General features: G+C 41.5%; 2 protein-coding genes across 2 annotated transcripts; one reads left to right on the top strand and one right to left on the bottom strand. All coding sequences in view use genetic code 11, as the record gives it.

Moving 5' to 3' along the window:
• Positions 1-42: 42 nt before the first annotated feature.
• EGR_08701 (OTU domain-containing protein 3) lies at positions 43-753 on the bottom strand (the record flags this gene model as incomplete). The annotated part of the gene is made up of 1 exon (XM_024497950.1): positions 43-753. The coding sequence occupies one exon, from the start codon at positions 751-753 to the stop codon at positions 43-45; it is 711 nt and encodes a 236-aa protein (XP_024347632.1).
• A 1,817-nt stretch (positions 754-2,570) lies between these two features.
• On the top strand, positions 2,571-13,821 carry EGR_08700 (Putative metal tolerance protein C3; the record flags this gene model as incomplete). The annotated part of the gene is made up of 10 exons (XM_024497949.1): positions 2,571-2,589; positions 3,149-3,286; positions 4,177-4,267; positions 5,500-5,659; positions 5,743-5,899; positions 7,081-7,251; positions 8,542-8,679; positions 10,281-10,370; positions 10,922-11,064; positions 13,660-13,821. The coding sequence occupies 10 exons, from the start codon at positions 2,571-2,573 to the stop codon at positions 13,819-13,821; spliced, it is 1,269 nt and encodes a 422-aa protein (XP_024347631.1).
• Between the last annotated feature and the right edge of the window lie 272 nt (positions 13,822-14,093).

Raw genomic sequence — 14,093 nt, 5'->3', positions numbered from 1 at the left:
TAAGGAAATGTAAGTATAAAGATTTGAAAGACTGCGTCAGTTCTAATTTGTGAGCATCAGTTTGTGGGAAATTTTACGATTCCCATGATCGCAGTGATGATGTTCGTGATGTTCACTATCACTCCGGCGATGGCAATGACTCAGAGACCTCGAAGCTTCCTTTTCTAACAGCCTCAAGTCCATATACACATTAGCCGGACCAGTGGGCGGCCCATTACGAATTCGAACGCTAGAAAAGTGTTCTATATCGCCGTTGTAAGCGAGATGAATTTGAGAGTGTGCACATGAGGAAGACGTGCAACCGCGAGCAACAAGGCGAGGTGGTTGACCCAGGCGATGAACGATCACATCAACTCGATTAACCCGAGCCAACGCCACAATCGACATATGATCTCCGTAAGTCCCTGTTTCAGCTAGCTTTCGCAGCATGTGCTTGTAAGATCTGTCGTCACAAAAGGGGCGCATTTCGTGAGAATGGGTACGGAGAAAGCTGACAGCCTCATCCCGTAAACGAGTGTGGTCACGGACATCGCCAGTAAGTTGATCGGCAAACGCGGAAAACAAACAGTTACCATCCAAGGGAACGGAACGAAGGATTAGACCTTTACGTGAGAGCTGTAGATTGAAGTCTCGTGAGTTATCAGATTCACTAGAGCTTCTGGTGCAACTGCTGTTGGAAGAGGACGTGGAGGAGCGGGAAGAGGAAGAAGAGGAACGACCCCTGGTGTTCCGTCTAGAGGTTCGCCTGTTCATTCAGATCTTTTAAAAAGGATTAACAGAGCCAATTAAAATAATGTTGGAATTAAAAACTCAAGACACGGGAAATGCAAAATCCAAAAGTTGCTAAGTCTGCATTAAGGTGAAAATAAGTATAGCACACTAATAGTGCAGGCTTGTTTCTTTAACGACTTCTTTTACTGCTTTGACGGCGTTGATGGGTTAAAATATAACCACGGAAAGCATTTTGGTGTGGTCAACACCCTTGGTAATAGGAAAAAAGTTTAAAATAAGCCTCAAGAGTCAAAAAGAAACAGTACAGATAATGTGCAATCGCATTAAATTAATGTTTAATTAACGTAGAGAAAGTTTAAAAGTGCTGCAAAGAAAACAGACAAACATTCGTCTTGCAGAGCAAGGTGCTTGACATTAATGGAATTAGGCAGTAAGCTAAATGTTCTTAATTTATCCACTCGACAGGAAAGACACTGCATGGTAAAAGAGAACTTTGCAAAATAATAACCGGAAAATACAGGATGTGGATTAGAGGTCCCAAGTTATATTAAACAATCCTGAGATGAAAATCGGGTAATCGGATGCACTAATAGTTCAAGCGTACCGATTTGCATGAAAATACACCAAAATAAGCATACTTCTAGGAGGAAGGACTTACAAAAAGGCAAAAATTCCAAGTTGTTTTTCTTCTTATCTACTCTTCCAAGTTCTGATATCAAGGCCAAAATAGACAAGAGCACCAACCTGAGGGTGTAGCTTGGCCAAATGACAGAATAAAACATCATAAAAATACAAAACAGCAACCTCATAAATTAACGAATCCGGTGAGGGAATGAAATGACTACCAATCACAAAAGGATTGCTCCTAATGCAAGGTACCTAAACAAATTGAAACCAAAAGGGTTTATCCCCGTTCAACATTTAATCTAAGCATTGATTCATCGAAAAATTCTGAAAAATCGAGGCGTCCAAATTTGTTTCGTAAAAACTTTGAGTTAGCTAGCATAATTAGAGTGGTGACAAAATAAGGTCGTTAATCGAGTAGCTGCCGTAACGAAGACTTTGATGCCATTCCCAAAGCTTGTATCTAACTGCGCAGCTTAAACCAAAAACCTGCTAATCTATAAAGTTTTTGTAGCATTGTAACGAAATTTCGATTCGCGCGAAAATATGCAAAGCGATTAAGAAAAAACCCCTTATCACTACCCTTGCTTCAAAAAGTTACTCAAATAAAAGAGCCAAATTGGTATTTTAAGCTTATTTAGGAAGTTTCATTGCTTTGGTTCTATCTGAACTCGTGTGTAATACACACATTATTTGATTCTGATTTTTAGGTGGTAAGTTGTCAGTTTAGCTTAAGTTAGTGTCCTAATGACGTAAAGGACGTAAAAAAATCGAGACCTTTTGTCAAGTCTGCATTTTTAACAAAACCTACATTAAACAATACAACTTGTCCACCCTCACTCATGCACTCATTTCTGTTGGCATGAAACTGAAGCGCAGAATGGGTGGTGGGATTTTAACCAGGAAACAACAGCACCTTACTAATTAAAAAAATCCCTAATACCCTACTAATGCTATTTGCATTTTTGCATAGTATTTCAAAGTGAACTTCTGTCTTGGGCGCTTGTTAGTGCTAATAATCAATTTTTTCTTTCTTCAAAGCATTTTAATTTTTACCATTCACCTAAAAAGGCGTATTTTATTATGTTTGCACTGTAAAACGGATATAACAATTGTTTTTATAAGGCTAGTACTTTTAAGGTGCTTAGATTTGTTTGATATAATGAATTTAATGCCCAAGAGAACTCAGCCGCACCATTGAATTCGCGCTCACAATGACTTTCCTCCTCGATTGTGAGTTTTCTTCAAAAACAAACAACGGAATGGATACCTTACGAATTTGCTTTTCGACCTTTTTATAATGATAGTTTTGTTTGTGCACGCATGGCTACCTTCGTCATTCCTCACATATTTCTTTGAATTATAGAGAAATACCTGTTGATTTCGTCTATAACTTTTGAAAGTGCGCAGTTGTCCTGCACAGCTTATTTTATTTTTAGCTTCTTCTTACGGATTTTAATTTTTTTGCAGTGTACCTCTCATTTTTGTGCTGAATATGAGGTTGCATTAGACCAAATCTGTACTTATTCAGTTTTTGTTACTATCTCCTGCGCTAAATAGCTAAAGTAATGTTGAACCTTTTTGTCTGCCTTTCTACTCCTTTATCAACATCGACTTTTCGTCTAGCTTTTGCTCATGTTTCTGCATCTTCTTAGCTGAATTTATAAGTGAGTATCCTGCTTCGCTTATTTTTGTTATGCCACTTTGTTGGGTGTGAATAGATTTATCATGTGCTAGATGGTAAATTTTATGTATACAGTTAGTGGCATTTACCGCTTTTTGATACTTGCAGCGCCTGATCTACCCTTGCCTTTGCCCCATATTGACCGTGCGCCTGTCAGCCGTAGGGCCGGTGATTTCGAATCAAGCGAGAATGAAAAGAACTCTTCCAACTCTCTTTCTGTCGATCCACGGCCCTCCGTTCATGAAGGTATCTATAATTATAGTAAGCCTCGTCACTTCGAGGTTTCGATACTGGCTTTTGCTCATTTCTTTTACTTTGTGAGATTTACAATGATGATATTTGGCTTTATGTTAGGTCTCATTGGTTACGACTTTCAAAAACTGACATGATTTGTAATCATCACCATTTCTACTCTCGATTTCGATTCATTGATAGCGAATAACTGGAAACTTTATAAAACCTCTTTTTACCTGCCTAACTGCTTATTCAATGGATTACAATCTGATTTCTGCATGGCATCAAATTTTATTTCCGCTGTCAATGCTTATTTCATAACGCCATCGTAATATCTGTGCTGTTAATTATTCTCGTTTCCTTTGAGAGGTATTGCACAACACCGAGTGAAATAATCCTGATATTCTTAAATTACTTAACAGATCTTGATTACTTGTCTTTGCTGTCATTTTTACGAAAACCTTCTTCGCTGTATAGCATTTGCTTTCGCTTCTGGAGGTTTTGAGAGCAATAGGGGTATGCTTTTTCCTCTTGTCAACTTCTGTACTTTTGCAAATCAAATTACACACTTTATCAACCTGTTTTGGGTAGTCTTATCGACAGGACTGCTTTTATTACTTGAGTGATTTAAAATGTGGAGCAATGCTTGATTTGCTTGTTGACTAAAAAATGAACTCGGGATCTTCTTGGCGATACATGTGTCAATTTCTCTCATGCCTACCAATTTATTTCCATTCATGTAACAGTGTTTAATATGAGTAGGAAGTGATCTTCCATTTTGCAATCAACTAGGAATTTGTTTATTCATTACCATCAGGAACAGCTCGCCTCCCTCTGCATTATCACCCAATTGGTTTGCGGAAACTCGCACGAGAATGTTTTTTCGCCCTATGCACTTTTAGATGAGCGGTGGAGATCGCACCCAATTTCAATGTTCTGGGATAAGTATCGAGGTGAAAATCCCGAGGATCGTGAACTCCCATCCAAAGTTAGGTGCGTAAATTAAACCTTTCTATTTTTCCCTCTTAGAGGTAGGATTGCAATTGACAGATTTCGTTATCATTTGTAATTTTGGGGGTGTTTTCTAATCCACAAGTGATCCCCTCCTCGTCTTGTCCTGCGAGCCGTATTTGCTGTCGCCTCACACCATTGCGAAAGCATTTCTATGTTGCTAGTTTTCATTTTGCCCAACCTGATACTACTTCCGTATTTTCGCTACTTCATACAGCACTTCAAGAGGTCTCCTCCACAGTATTTGCTTTTATAAATAAGCATCTGCTTGTTTTGGCACAATAAGTGTTCAGGATTCCCTTTCTACCGCCTGTCCTGCAGCGTTACCTCAATCTTCCCTGCATGACTGTGATATTGAAGGTTGAGTGTGTCCTATCGTCTCGCGCAAAAAAATTGGGTAAATGGTGTCATCAAGCGCTAGGGTGAGAGGAGGGCAGTGCAATCTCATTTGAAATGCTTTTTCAATAGGGTTAAAGCATCCGGTACTCTGGTCTAGGGAATCATCTTAGCCAATCAGAATAATGAGCATATTTAGGGATTCCTTGGTGCAATAATGTCTTTGTTCTTGCAGATGTGATTCGAACGATTGTTTACTGTAATATTTAATGGACTTTGTGTTACAGTTTCGTTACCTTTCCGTATTTAAAGATGAATCACGCTTTTACGATCCGGCTCACAAATCTACTCTGTCGACTGTAGTTAAAAATGAAAATGCAGGTCATAGGTTGTGGCTGATGTAAATTTTGCTTCGTCCAGTTACAATGGTGTGGCCAGTTTGTCAGCCCTTCTAATTGACGCGTAAATTCCTGTGATAACCATTTCCTCCGATCTCCAGCTGTTGGCGTCTACATAGCTGCATGTACTCCACTCATCTTAGTGTCAATACAGCAAGTCAATCTCTACACTATCTCAGGTCACTATTTCATTCACCGCATTCAATTTTTTGTCATTGCTCTACCTCACTAGTTGATGGCTACAAATCTTTCATTATTCCAGTGACACGTCCTCGAAAATATCATGATTTTATGATTCGTTTCATCTTTTAATTATATTTCTAAATCCCGAAGTTCCTTTTCCTAGTTAATTCCAAGGCAGATGAAACACTTCACTAGACAGAAAGTTTTGAAAGTTCGAAGAATACGACTTTTTAAATTCCCCATCTCCCACCACAGTACTCCTGAATAAACTGTTTCATCCCTTCTTACCACGTGCAGAAAGTTCTACAAGAAGCAGGACAAGTTGATTGAGTCGCTGCAGTCGACAATGTCCCTGCTGAAGGATGCAGATGGTGAGATGGAGGAGCGTAACCAAACAGTACGACATCAGAATCGGGTCAACAATCTCCTCATCAAGTTTACCTTTCTACTCAACCTTGTGAGTCCTCAGGACCTCGCTTAACAATTCCGCTTCTTTAGTATCCGTCGACATGTGGATGCGCATCTGATGCTCTTTTTCAGCTCCTCTTGAGCAGCAAAATGGCTGCGTCAATCCTCTCCCACTCCCTCTCCGTCATTTCTTCCCTCATGGACAGTGCGGTCGACTTGGCCTCAGGTTTCACCCTTTGGCTTGCAGCCCATCAGATGCGCAAGTCCCGGCCCTACAGTTATCCCACAGGTGACCTCACTTTCTCATCCTTTCTGATAAAATAGTCTAATTTGGAGGTTTGGATGTGGCATTTCTGGGTCCCTCTTTTATTGATCCTTTTTCAACATTTTTGACGTTTAGGCTCGGATTTACCAATCTCCATTTCGATGTTTTTCAGCGCCCAGGTTTGGGAGCATTAAATGCCGTAAGCGTTGGTTACTGGATATTAGTAAGTGGTATTATGTGACTTTCGGCAACGCTCATTTCGCAAGCAAAGAAAAAGTGCAACAACTACTTAGCTGAGGATCTGCTAGTCTCGATGTGATTGCATTGGTATTTAAGCCGTGGTAAGACCTTTGAATCCACCGTGCTGTTCAAGGGATTCCCTTTTTTGTTTTATTAACGAGCTCGTTATCAGCGTCACCTGTGTGACCCAGTCTTGCACCTGACTCCGACGTCACAAATATGTGACACTGCGTTCTTTGTTAGATCATGGTTACTATTGCACCATTAAATTGTGCGTCACAAAAAGATTTTTTGGCTTTAACCTGACAAGCTGGGTGCTGGATTTGTGGCCCGAGAATAATTATTTTTTTATCTTTGAGCGGCATGACTAAGTGCAACATTCCCTTTTGTGGGGTGTGTAGAGTCATCTTTCCTCTGAGACCTTGGCAACTGACATGCCAATGGGGTATGAAGAGATGGACTTTGTGGGAGTTCGTCAGTGCTACTGCTTTGTTCTGTGCTGGAATGGTAAAAGTGGAACCAATGTCTACTCACCACCTTGTCAACAACGGTCTAAAGGACGCAATTTTTCCAACATTCATTATCAGACGATCTTTTTTTCCATTTCCTTGTTCCTAAACAGTTTTCACAGTACAAGTAACTAGTCAAAACATCATTGCATTTGGTGAGCTTAGATTCGATTTTAGGGGTTCTCAAAGACTCATAGGAGTTGCATTATCACTTGGTATTCTTGATCTTAAAGACATTTTTGAAGTACATGGGATATGCCAAAATTGTCGCCTTTTTATCCTTTTCAGAAAGGTGCATCGGCACTAAGTTATTCCTGAAGGCCCTGTAACACCTAAAAATCTGGAAGTGGCTTTAACCAAAGCGTACAGAAGGGCTGGGAGACCATTAGCATAGGGGTGCCTGAAACAACTAGCTTTGAGGTTGAATTAAGGAAAATATTACTCCCCTGTGTCTAGGACGCAGACGACTGGAGCCAGTGGCAGTGATCATCCTCTCTGTGATAATGGCTAGTGTCTCAGTTCAAATAATGGTGGAAGCGGTGCAGACTATCTACAACATGGCCGCCAATAACCAGGGTCCTCCAATCATGAGTAATCTCACCATTGGCCTTGTCGCTTCCACCATTGGTAAGTCACTACGAATGCCTCCACACTTGTCCACAACCACTCTTCCATTGTCCCCTTGTGTACTGCCGATGCCAATCAGTACGAATTGGCGTGATGTTTGTGTGCTGTGCTTTCTGTTAAATGTCAGAATTGCTTGTGTTTGAGTTGCACATTCACCAGTAAATTTATCCAGTGTTTCAACCGTGGTTGAACTTTGGTCTACCTGCTTTTTATTTCAAAAAGTGTACGTGCCTATTTGCTTAATTGGCAGCTTCGTCCAGACCACGTCGTTTGAGGTAACCTAATTTCCTTGGGACCGCAACCCCATCACGCCTTGACGCCGATCACCGGTCTCATCTCATTCGTATTTCTCTCGCTTTCGCTCAAGAATATTGCATGGCTCACTTCTCAGGTGCAGGGTCGCCCCCTAAAGCATCAGCTCAGCTGTTGTAGGTTCATGTCCTCTTCAGCAGGTCACTTTTCCGTTGCGGTGTCAGTTCTCTCCAAGGCCCCACCTTCTAAATTATCAAAAGTTTTAGGAAGCGTCTTATTAAGGTACCAGGAATGTCGAGGGTTTCTCTTTTGTGGAATCAGTCGTTCCATACTTGAGGGTGAGGGGTTTATGCAGTGAAGCGAGCAGTCTAGCAAGGACCTCACCCGCTCGTCTCAAATTATTTACCCCATTTTCACTGCTCAAACTCAAAATTAAACACTTGTCTGCAGGTAGTCATGTAAACAACTTTTAGATGAAAGTGTGATCAGAATAGGCCATTACTGCCTCTGCGCGTTCGAGGCCATATAGTGGATTTCCAGTTGACATGTCTAATGTGAATTGGAAATCACCAGTTGTTCATGTGCTACTGTGACCTCGCTCGCCTGCCATGCTGCTGACCTAACTTCGATGTTCTCAGTCAGTGGCATAAGATCAGTATCAATATTTTATTTTCGGCATTGAATTTGTATCATTTACAGCTTTAATCTTTATTTATGATCATTGAATCGGTGATAGCGCCTGGTCCCTAGCGGCCCACGATGCCGCATTTTATGGTAGCTATCATCCCCAGTGCCTGTCTTGGTCACTTCCTGTTCACCTCTTTCAGCCTAATGTGGCCTTGAAGAGTTTTGTTGTTTACCCTTCCTTTCTACCCTCGAAGTCAACAAATCGGGAACCGGAATAAACAGAACTGCCACAACCCCTGCCCCCACCCCTCCTAGATAATGCAGGCAGTGGGGGAAATGTTGCGAGTAAATAGATCGTAAAAATTGTACTTTTTTTACTGCTCTTGTTATGACTTTCTTCTCTTTTTACAGTGGTAAAGGTGTCTCTCTTTCTGGCCTGCTGGAAGTTCGGACGGGGCGAATCTGTGGCAGCCCTGAAGAACGATCAACTCAACGATTCCCTCAGCAACTCCATTGCGCTCATTTTCAGTACCCTCTCCGCACGAATCGGTACAGTCTGTCTCTCTTATTCTTACTTAAGAATGTTGTTTTTTTTTTATCTGCTCCTATCTAGATATCAACCACTCCAGAGTAAGTGTTGGTAGGAGACCTTGTAGGACCTCGAGTTACGAATTCAAATGCGAAATGGAAGGTTTGGAGCAATAAAGAGATGAGTTAGAGGTGCCCAAAAATGGATTCGAAAAACGAAGAACTGGACCACTTTTCCTACGTTCGTTTTCTACAGTGCCTGAAGACGTTGTAACGTCGTGGCATCAAGACGGTCGTTGAAACCGCAAAGACTGGAAGAGGCGTTGGCGATAAGCGATTAGTTGTCTTGATACAATCCACTCCGTATTATTCATTTGTCCTACACTCTTTTCCCGCAGAGGCTTCTACAGTAAAAGTGTAGTTTGTTTGATGCTCCCACTGTAGTCTATTTCCTCCTCCCTCTTTCAGTTGCCGATTTTTGTCGTAATTCAGGTTAAATGGAATATTTTCATAGACAATATTGCGTTAGATCTCGTTTCAAGACGCGCTTTTGAAGGAAAATTTCTAACGGTTTTGCACTTGTGTAAATTCCTTTTTCAAGTATTTCCTGGACGCGGTATTACTATTTTCTTGAAATTAAGCTGTTGACTTTGAAATCCTCCTAACATTGACCACGAAGTTGGATGTGTTCCATTTCACAAAGATGAATGTACCAGTATTTTCCTTTTTCGTTTTTTTTTTCCTCATAGGATTATTTGCATTTCACCTTCAAACCTCGGCGTTGGCTACTTATGCATTCTCCCCTTCCTCTAAGTGAGGGCTTTTTTGTAATGGCACTATCTAGGTCCCGTTTACTAAATAAAGAAGGACTTTATAATCAAGTTTTTAAGTTGTTTTCCTATTTCAACAAATATTGGTGCCGTTGTCATGTCCTGTCATTCTATTTGACTAGAATAAACAAGTTGGTTTATTGTTGTGCACTTTTTCCCGGCTCTGAAAAAAATTCGAAATGTTCCGGCCCCAAGCGTATGCAGTTTCCATGGCACTATAGCGCCACTAGAATCATCTAGAGATGCGTTGACATCCCAAATAACATTGACAGTTGGCAGTATGTTTGTCATCACACATAGTGGTTGGCAAAACTCGACTGTAGGAACCCTGAAAAGTATGCTGTGCGCATCGTTCGTGGTGGTGGGAGTGGGAATAGTCCAGCTTCATGAGATCAGTGGGACCGTGGAACAGGAAATCGAGCATTGGGTCCACATAACCCCAGTAGCATGGCGTCTTGTTTTTCTAGGCATATATTTGCCGCGTTGAACCTCCCTCGGACCGATGTTTTCGGGCAATAAATTTCATTATGCTTAGGGCTTGTTTTCATACACTCTTAGGTGTTCAAGTTCAGGTATTGCAAGGGCTTAGTCCCATCAATGTGGCAATTCCAATCACAGTCAAGTTATCTGACTTGTGTAAAATCACCTGAAAGTCCTCACACGTGCCGAATGTATACTTAAACACGTGCTGCTTGAAAGTGTCACTTCTATTTGGTTGGTTTGACAACTCTCCCTACAAAGCATGACTTCTAATTTAACCAAATTTACTTTTTTATTCTTTCATTCTTGCAGAGGGAGTTCCGTATCTGAAGTACCTAGATCCTTCGGGGGCCATTATTATCGGTGCCTACATTGTCTATAGTTGGTGGAAGATGGGTGCAGGTAAGTCCGTCTGACACTTTTTTACCGTATTTGAGGATGGAAACATAGTGTTTAAACATTTATTTTTCTCAGGAATATTTATTATATCGCGGTTGATACCGTCACCAGATAGTTTTGAATAGCAGGAAGGCACTTGAATCAGTTTCTTTGTTGTCCCTAAAGAAGTCAGCATGCAGTAGAGTCTAAAATTAACTGTACTACGTGGCAAAACGTCGCCACTATTGTGGACATTGGACTACAGGGGACTGATAACGAAAACTGGGTATCATTCTGTTAAAGAAGAGGTTTTAAAGTAGTCGATTAAGTATTTAAAGGTGATATATTGCGCAGCTAATACAAGCATTAATGCGACGCGGCTCGGTGGCTCGCACGCACTCACGTGATCCCTGTGAGCTGATCTACTCTAGCACTTTGACAACCACAGGATGAAAGGTTGGCGGATGAAGTATCACCTTTGCTATGCCCCCTTTTTTTACAGCATTACTTCTTTAGTGAGCACTTAGGGTGCCAGTAGCTACTGACTGGGGCTATTTTTTTTTCCTTCTGCATAGAACACACACGGAACCTCACGGGCTACAGCGCGGATCCGGCATTCTTGCAACGCATCACCTTCATCTGTGTCAATCATCATCCCTCCATCGAGCGGTTGGACACTGTCCGAGCCTTTCACCTAGGCAGCAACTTCATGGTGGAGGTTAGTGTTTCTTTCCCATCTAGTTCGGTCCATGCTTTAATACTTTTTGTGGTTCGATTGCATGATTATGTCTCGACTTTGACTGTGCCGGAAGATCTAAGATTGAGAACCGGGCTGCCTTATGTTGCCTTTCTTGCTGTGGCAGACAACTTCGCTTTCATCAAATTTCTCCCTTGGTGTGAAGCACTTTACTTCACGACTTATACTGTGCTGACGCCACTAGGTAGATTGTGAATCCGAACCCCCCCCCCCCCATATCTCCTTTTTTTACGGGACAGTAAACTTAGGCGTCATAAACTGGTCTCTACATCGGTGAGTGGTTCCTGTCAAGCGCCGAATCAGGGCGAAAGACAAATGCGGCACCTCTTATCCGACGGGTGTGCGTAAGGTGGTGCTACGTGCGGACACGTGAAAGCCAGCCAGACAACGAAGACGGGCCGAGACAGTTAGTCGCTCCGGTCACGCATACATTGCAGTACCTGGAATGACCTTGGCCTTAGGTGGACTATTAGGTCAATTACGGGACACCGACACACGGTTCCAGACAGACAGAGAGGAATGAGTTAGAACGTGATGGTTGAGATGTCAGCCAAGAAAATGGAAGCATTTGGGAGCTTTTTTCTGTGGCTGCAAGCATTCCCAGTCCCCAAGAGCTTTTAAGTTACCAAGTTTGGGTCACTTTTTGATGCTTGAAATTTTTTTACAAATTGACGAAATTTGACAGCTACTTTGCTGTCATTAGGGGTAAATTGGAAAAACATAGTAGCCCTACGGTTTAAGGCAAGACGTCAGTTGCAATATTTTTTTTAGCAATTTTTCTCGTTTAATTAACCTTTTTTGGCGTAAGGGCGGCTCTCTAACGCGACTACGATTGTTTTCATTTGCTACGCAACTATGCGCGATCTTCGACTACACCCGTACTCGAGATTCCATAACTCATGCCGCAGTGGAACTGTTACTATTCAGTCAATCTGCAAACTTCTCTGCCTCTTTTTTCTAATCCGCCGGGGACTTGAACTGTTTGTACGGTTTTCTTTCAAAGTGTAGAATATGGATTTCGTCCTGTTGCCCTCCCTATGGTAATTGTTAGCCTCTCAACCTCCCATTTTCGTTCGCTAATGGGCTCTGATAATTTGGTTTTATTGCCGTTTTGCATCACTTTCGAGGTTACATTCAAACGCTTTGTTGCATTATTCACATAATGTTTGTCACCCGATTTTGTACAAAGCGATGCTTTTTCCCCGGGAATTTCGATAAAGCCAGTTTTTGGCGGAGAATTTATGATTTACAACAACAGTATCAACGCGCTCATTTCCATTAGTGTTCTGGCATTGTCTCCACCTTTTGCTGTCTATTTTTTGGTTATATTAGCACGGGATTGTTCTATTCACCGTCAGTTTGACCATAGATTTGGCAGTTGTTACCAAGGTAGGCGCTTCACATCTCTCTTGGAAACTGTCTTTCACACCATTTGGACAGTCGTGTAAACCTTTCTAGACTAGGCTGAAGAAGCTAAGAAAATCTTGAATGGTGTCTTTACATGCCGTTCACTTCATTATAATCCTGTGAAGCTATTCAACGGTGCTCAAATCGCTGCTTTGTGCTTTTGAAACTGCCAATCCGTTATCTTTTTCCCTTTCCTCTATGCACCATCGGCGATTAGTTTTAGAGCCCAGATCACAGTTGAAACAAAGGCTTGGAGACTTTTAATTGAAAAAAGGTGTCATTTTCATAGGAAGTTCAACCTTGTTGTTGTCTTGGTTGGGTAACTGCAAGCACTTGATTCGCAGCCAATCCATTGTGACCTCATCGCTTATCGTCTTCACTGTGAGGGCTGCTTTTTTTGGCAACTCCCTTCCGTCATGCTTAAATTTGTTTTTCTTGCACGAATGCCCTACTAGGGGCTGACATCATTACTTAGTCTCTTGGGAAAGTTGTTCCCCGTTGTTGTATTACCGACGTGCATAGTTGTTGATGTAGCCTTCATCATGAGCTTAAACGGCTTTTCTCCTATAATGTTGTCGATGTTCCACTGTTCATACATCCAACTTTAAAACGCTGACAGTGTGCTTGCTACTACGGTCTTGTATTCTTAAAAATGTTACACTTTCATTATTTTTTAAAATTTTTAATGATAGGCCAGAACTGGAAAGTTTCAGCGCCTGGAATATCATGACTACTGAATTATCTGAAAGGCTATGTATTTTACTTTTGTTTGCAGTTTAAATGACCCGTTATTTTTTGATTTCGGTACAAAATTTTCGTTTTTCAGAGATTATGATTTGTCATAATTTTGGGGTAACAAATTATGCCTAAAAATTGGTTGGCAAATGCACATCCTACTAGATTTAATAAGTAGCAAGCTGGTGGTTTAGTAGCTCCTATTTTTGATCCAAAAATAGGGAAATGTTGCCCTATGTCCCGTAAGTTTCTGTATGACCGCTTCGTCATCTCACCTCATGAGGTAATAAGAAATCAAAACACGTGTAGATGTCTGGGAAAAACAGCCGATCTCTCTATGCACTTTTTAGAGTTTATTCGGCCACAAGAAGTACAGGGAAGCAGCGCCCCTAATTCCAGTGTGTACTTTTACAGGTGGACATTGTTCTACCACGTGACATGGATTTGCACAAGGCTCACGACATCGGCGAGTCGCTTCAACAAAAGCTGGAGTCATTGGACGAGGTGGAACGCGCTTTTGTCCATCTGGACTACGAGTTCGCCCACCACCCATTGACAGAGCATAAAGTCCAATAGCCGGACCATCGCCGCCAGTATCATCCCAGTCAAATCAAATTTAAATTCACCGTGCTCTCCACAAAAACACGGACTCATACAGCGAACGCACTTTATTTTATTACTCCAATTATCTGGACTTACTAAAGCCATGAAGTTATTGTTAATAGTACTAAGTATCGTTTTCAGTTTTTATTCAGGGTAAACTTTCTGTCTTTTTTCTTTGGTTTGAATGGTAACCCGATCGCGATCTCGGAGAAATATCCACTTTCACCTCTTGATTCGTTACTTTC

This window comes from Echinococcus granulosus (genome assembly GCF_000524195.1).
Source record: "Echinococcus granulosus chromosome Unknown EG_S00116, whole genome shotgun sequence".
NCBI lineage: Eukaryota > Metazoa > Platyhelminthes > Cestoda > Cyclophyllidea > Taeniidae > Echinococcus > Echinococcus granulosus.
Note: the sequence above shows the minus strand (reverse complement) of the source record. Positions and strands in the feature narration are given on the sequence as shown.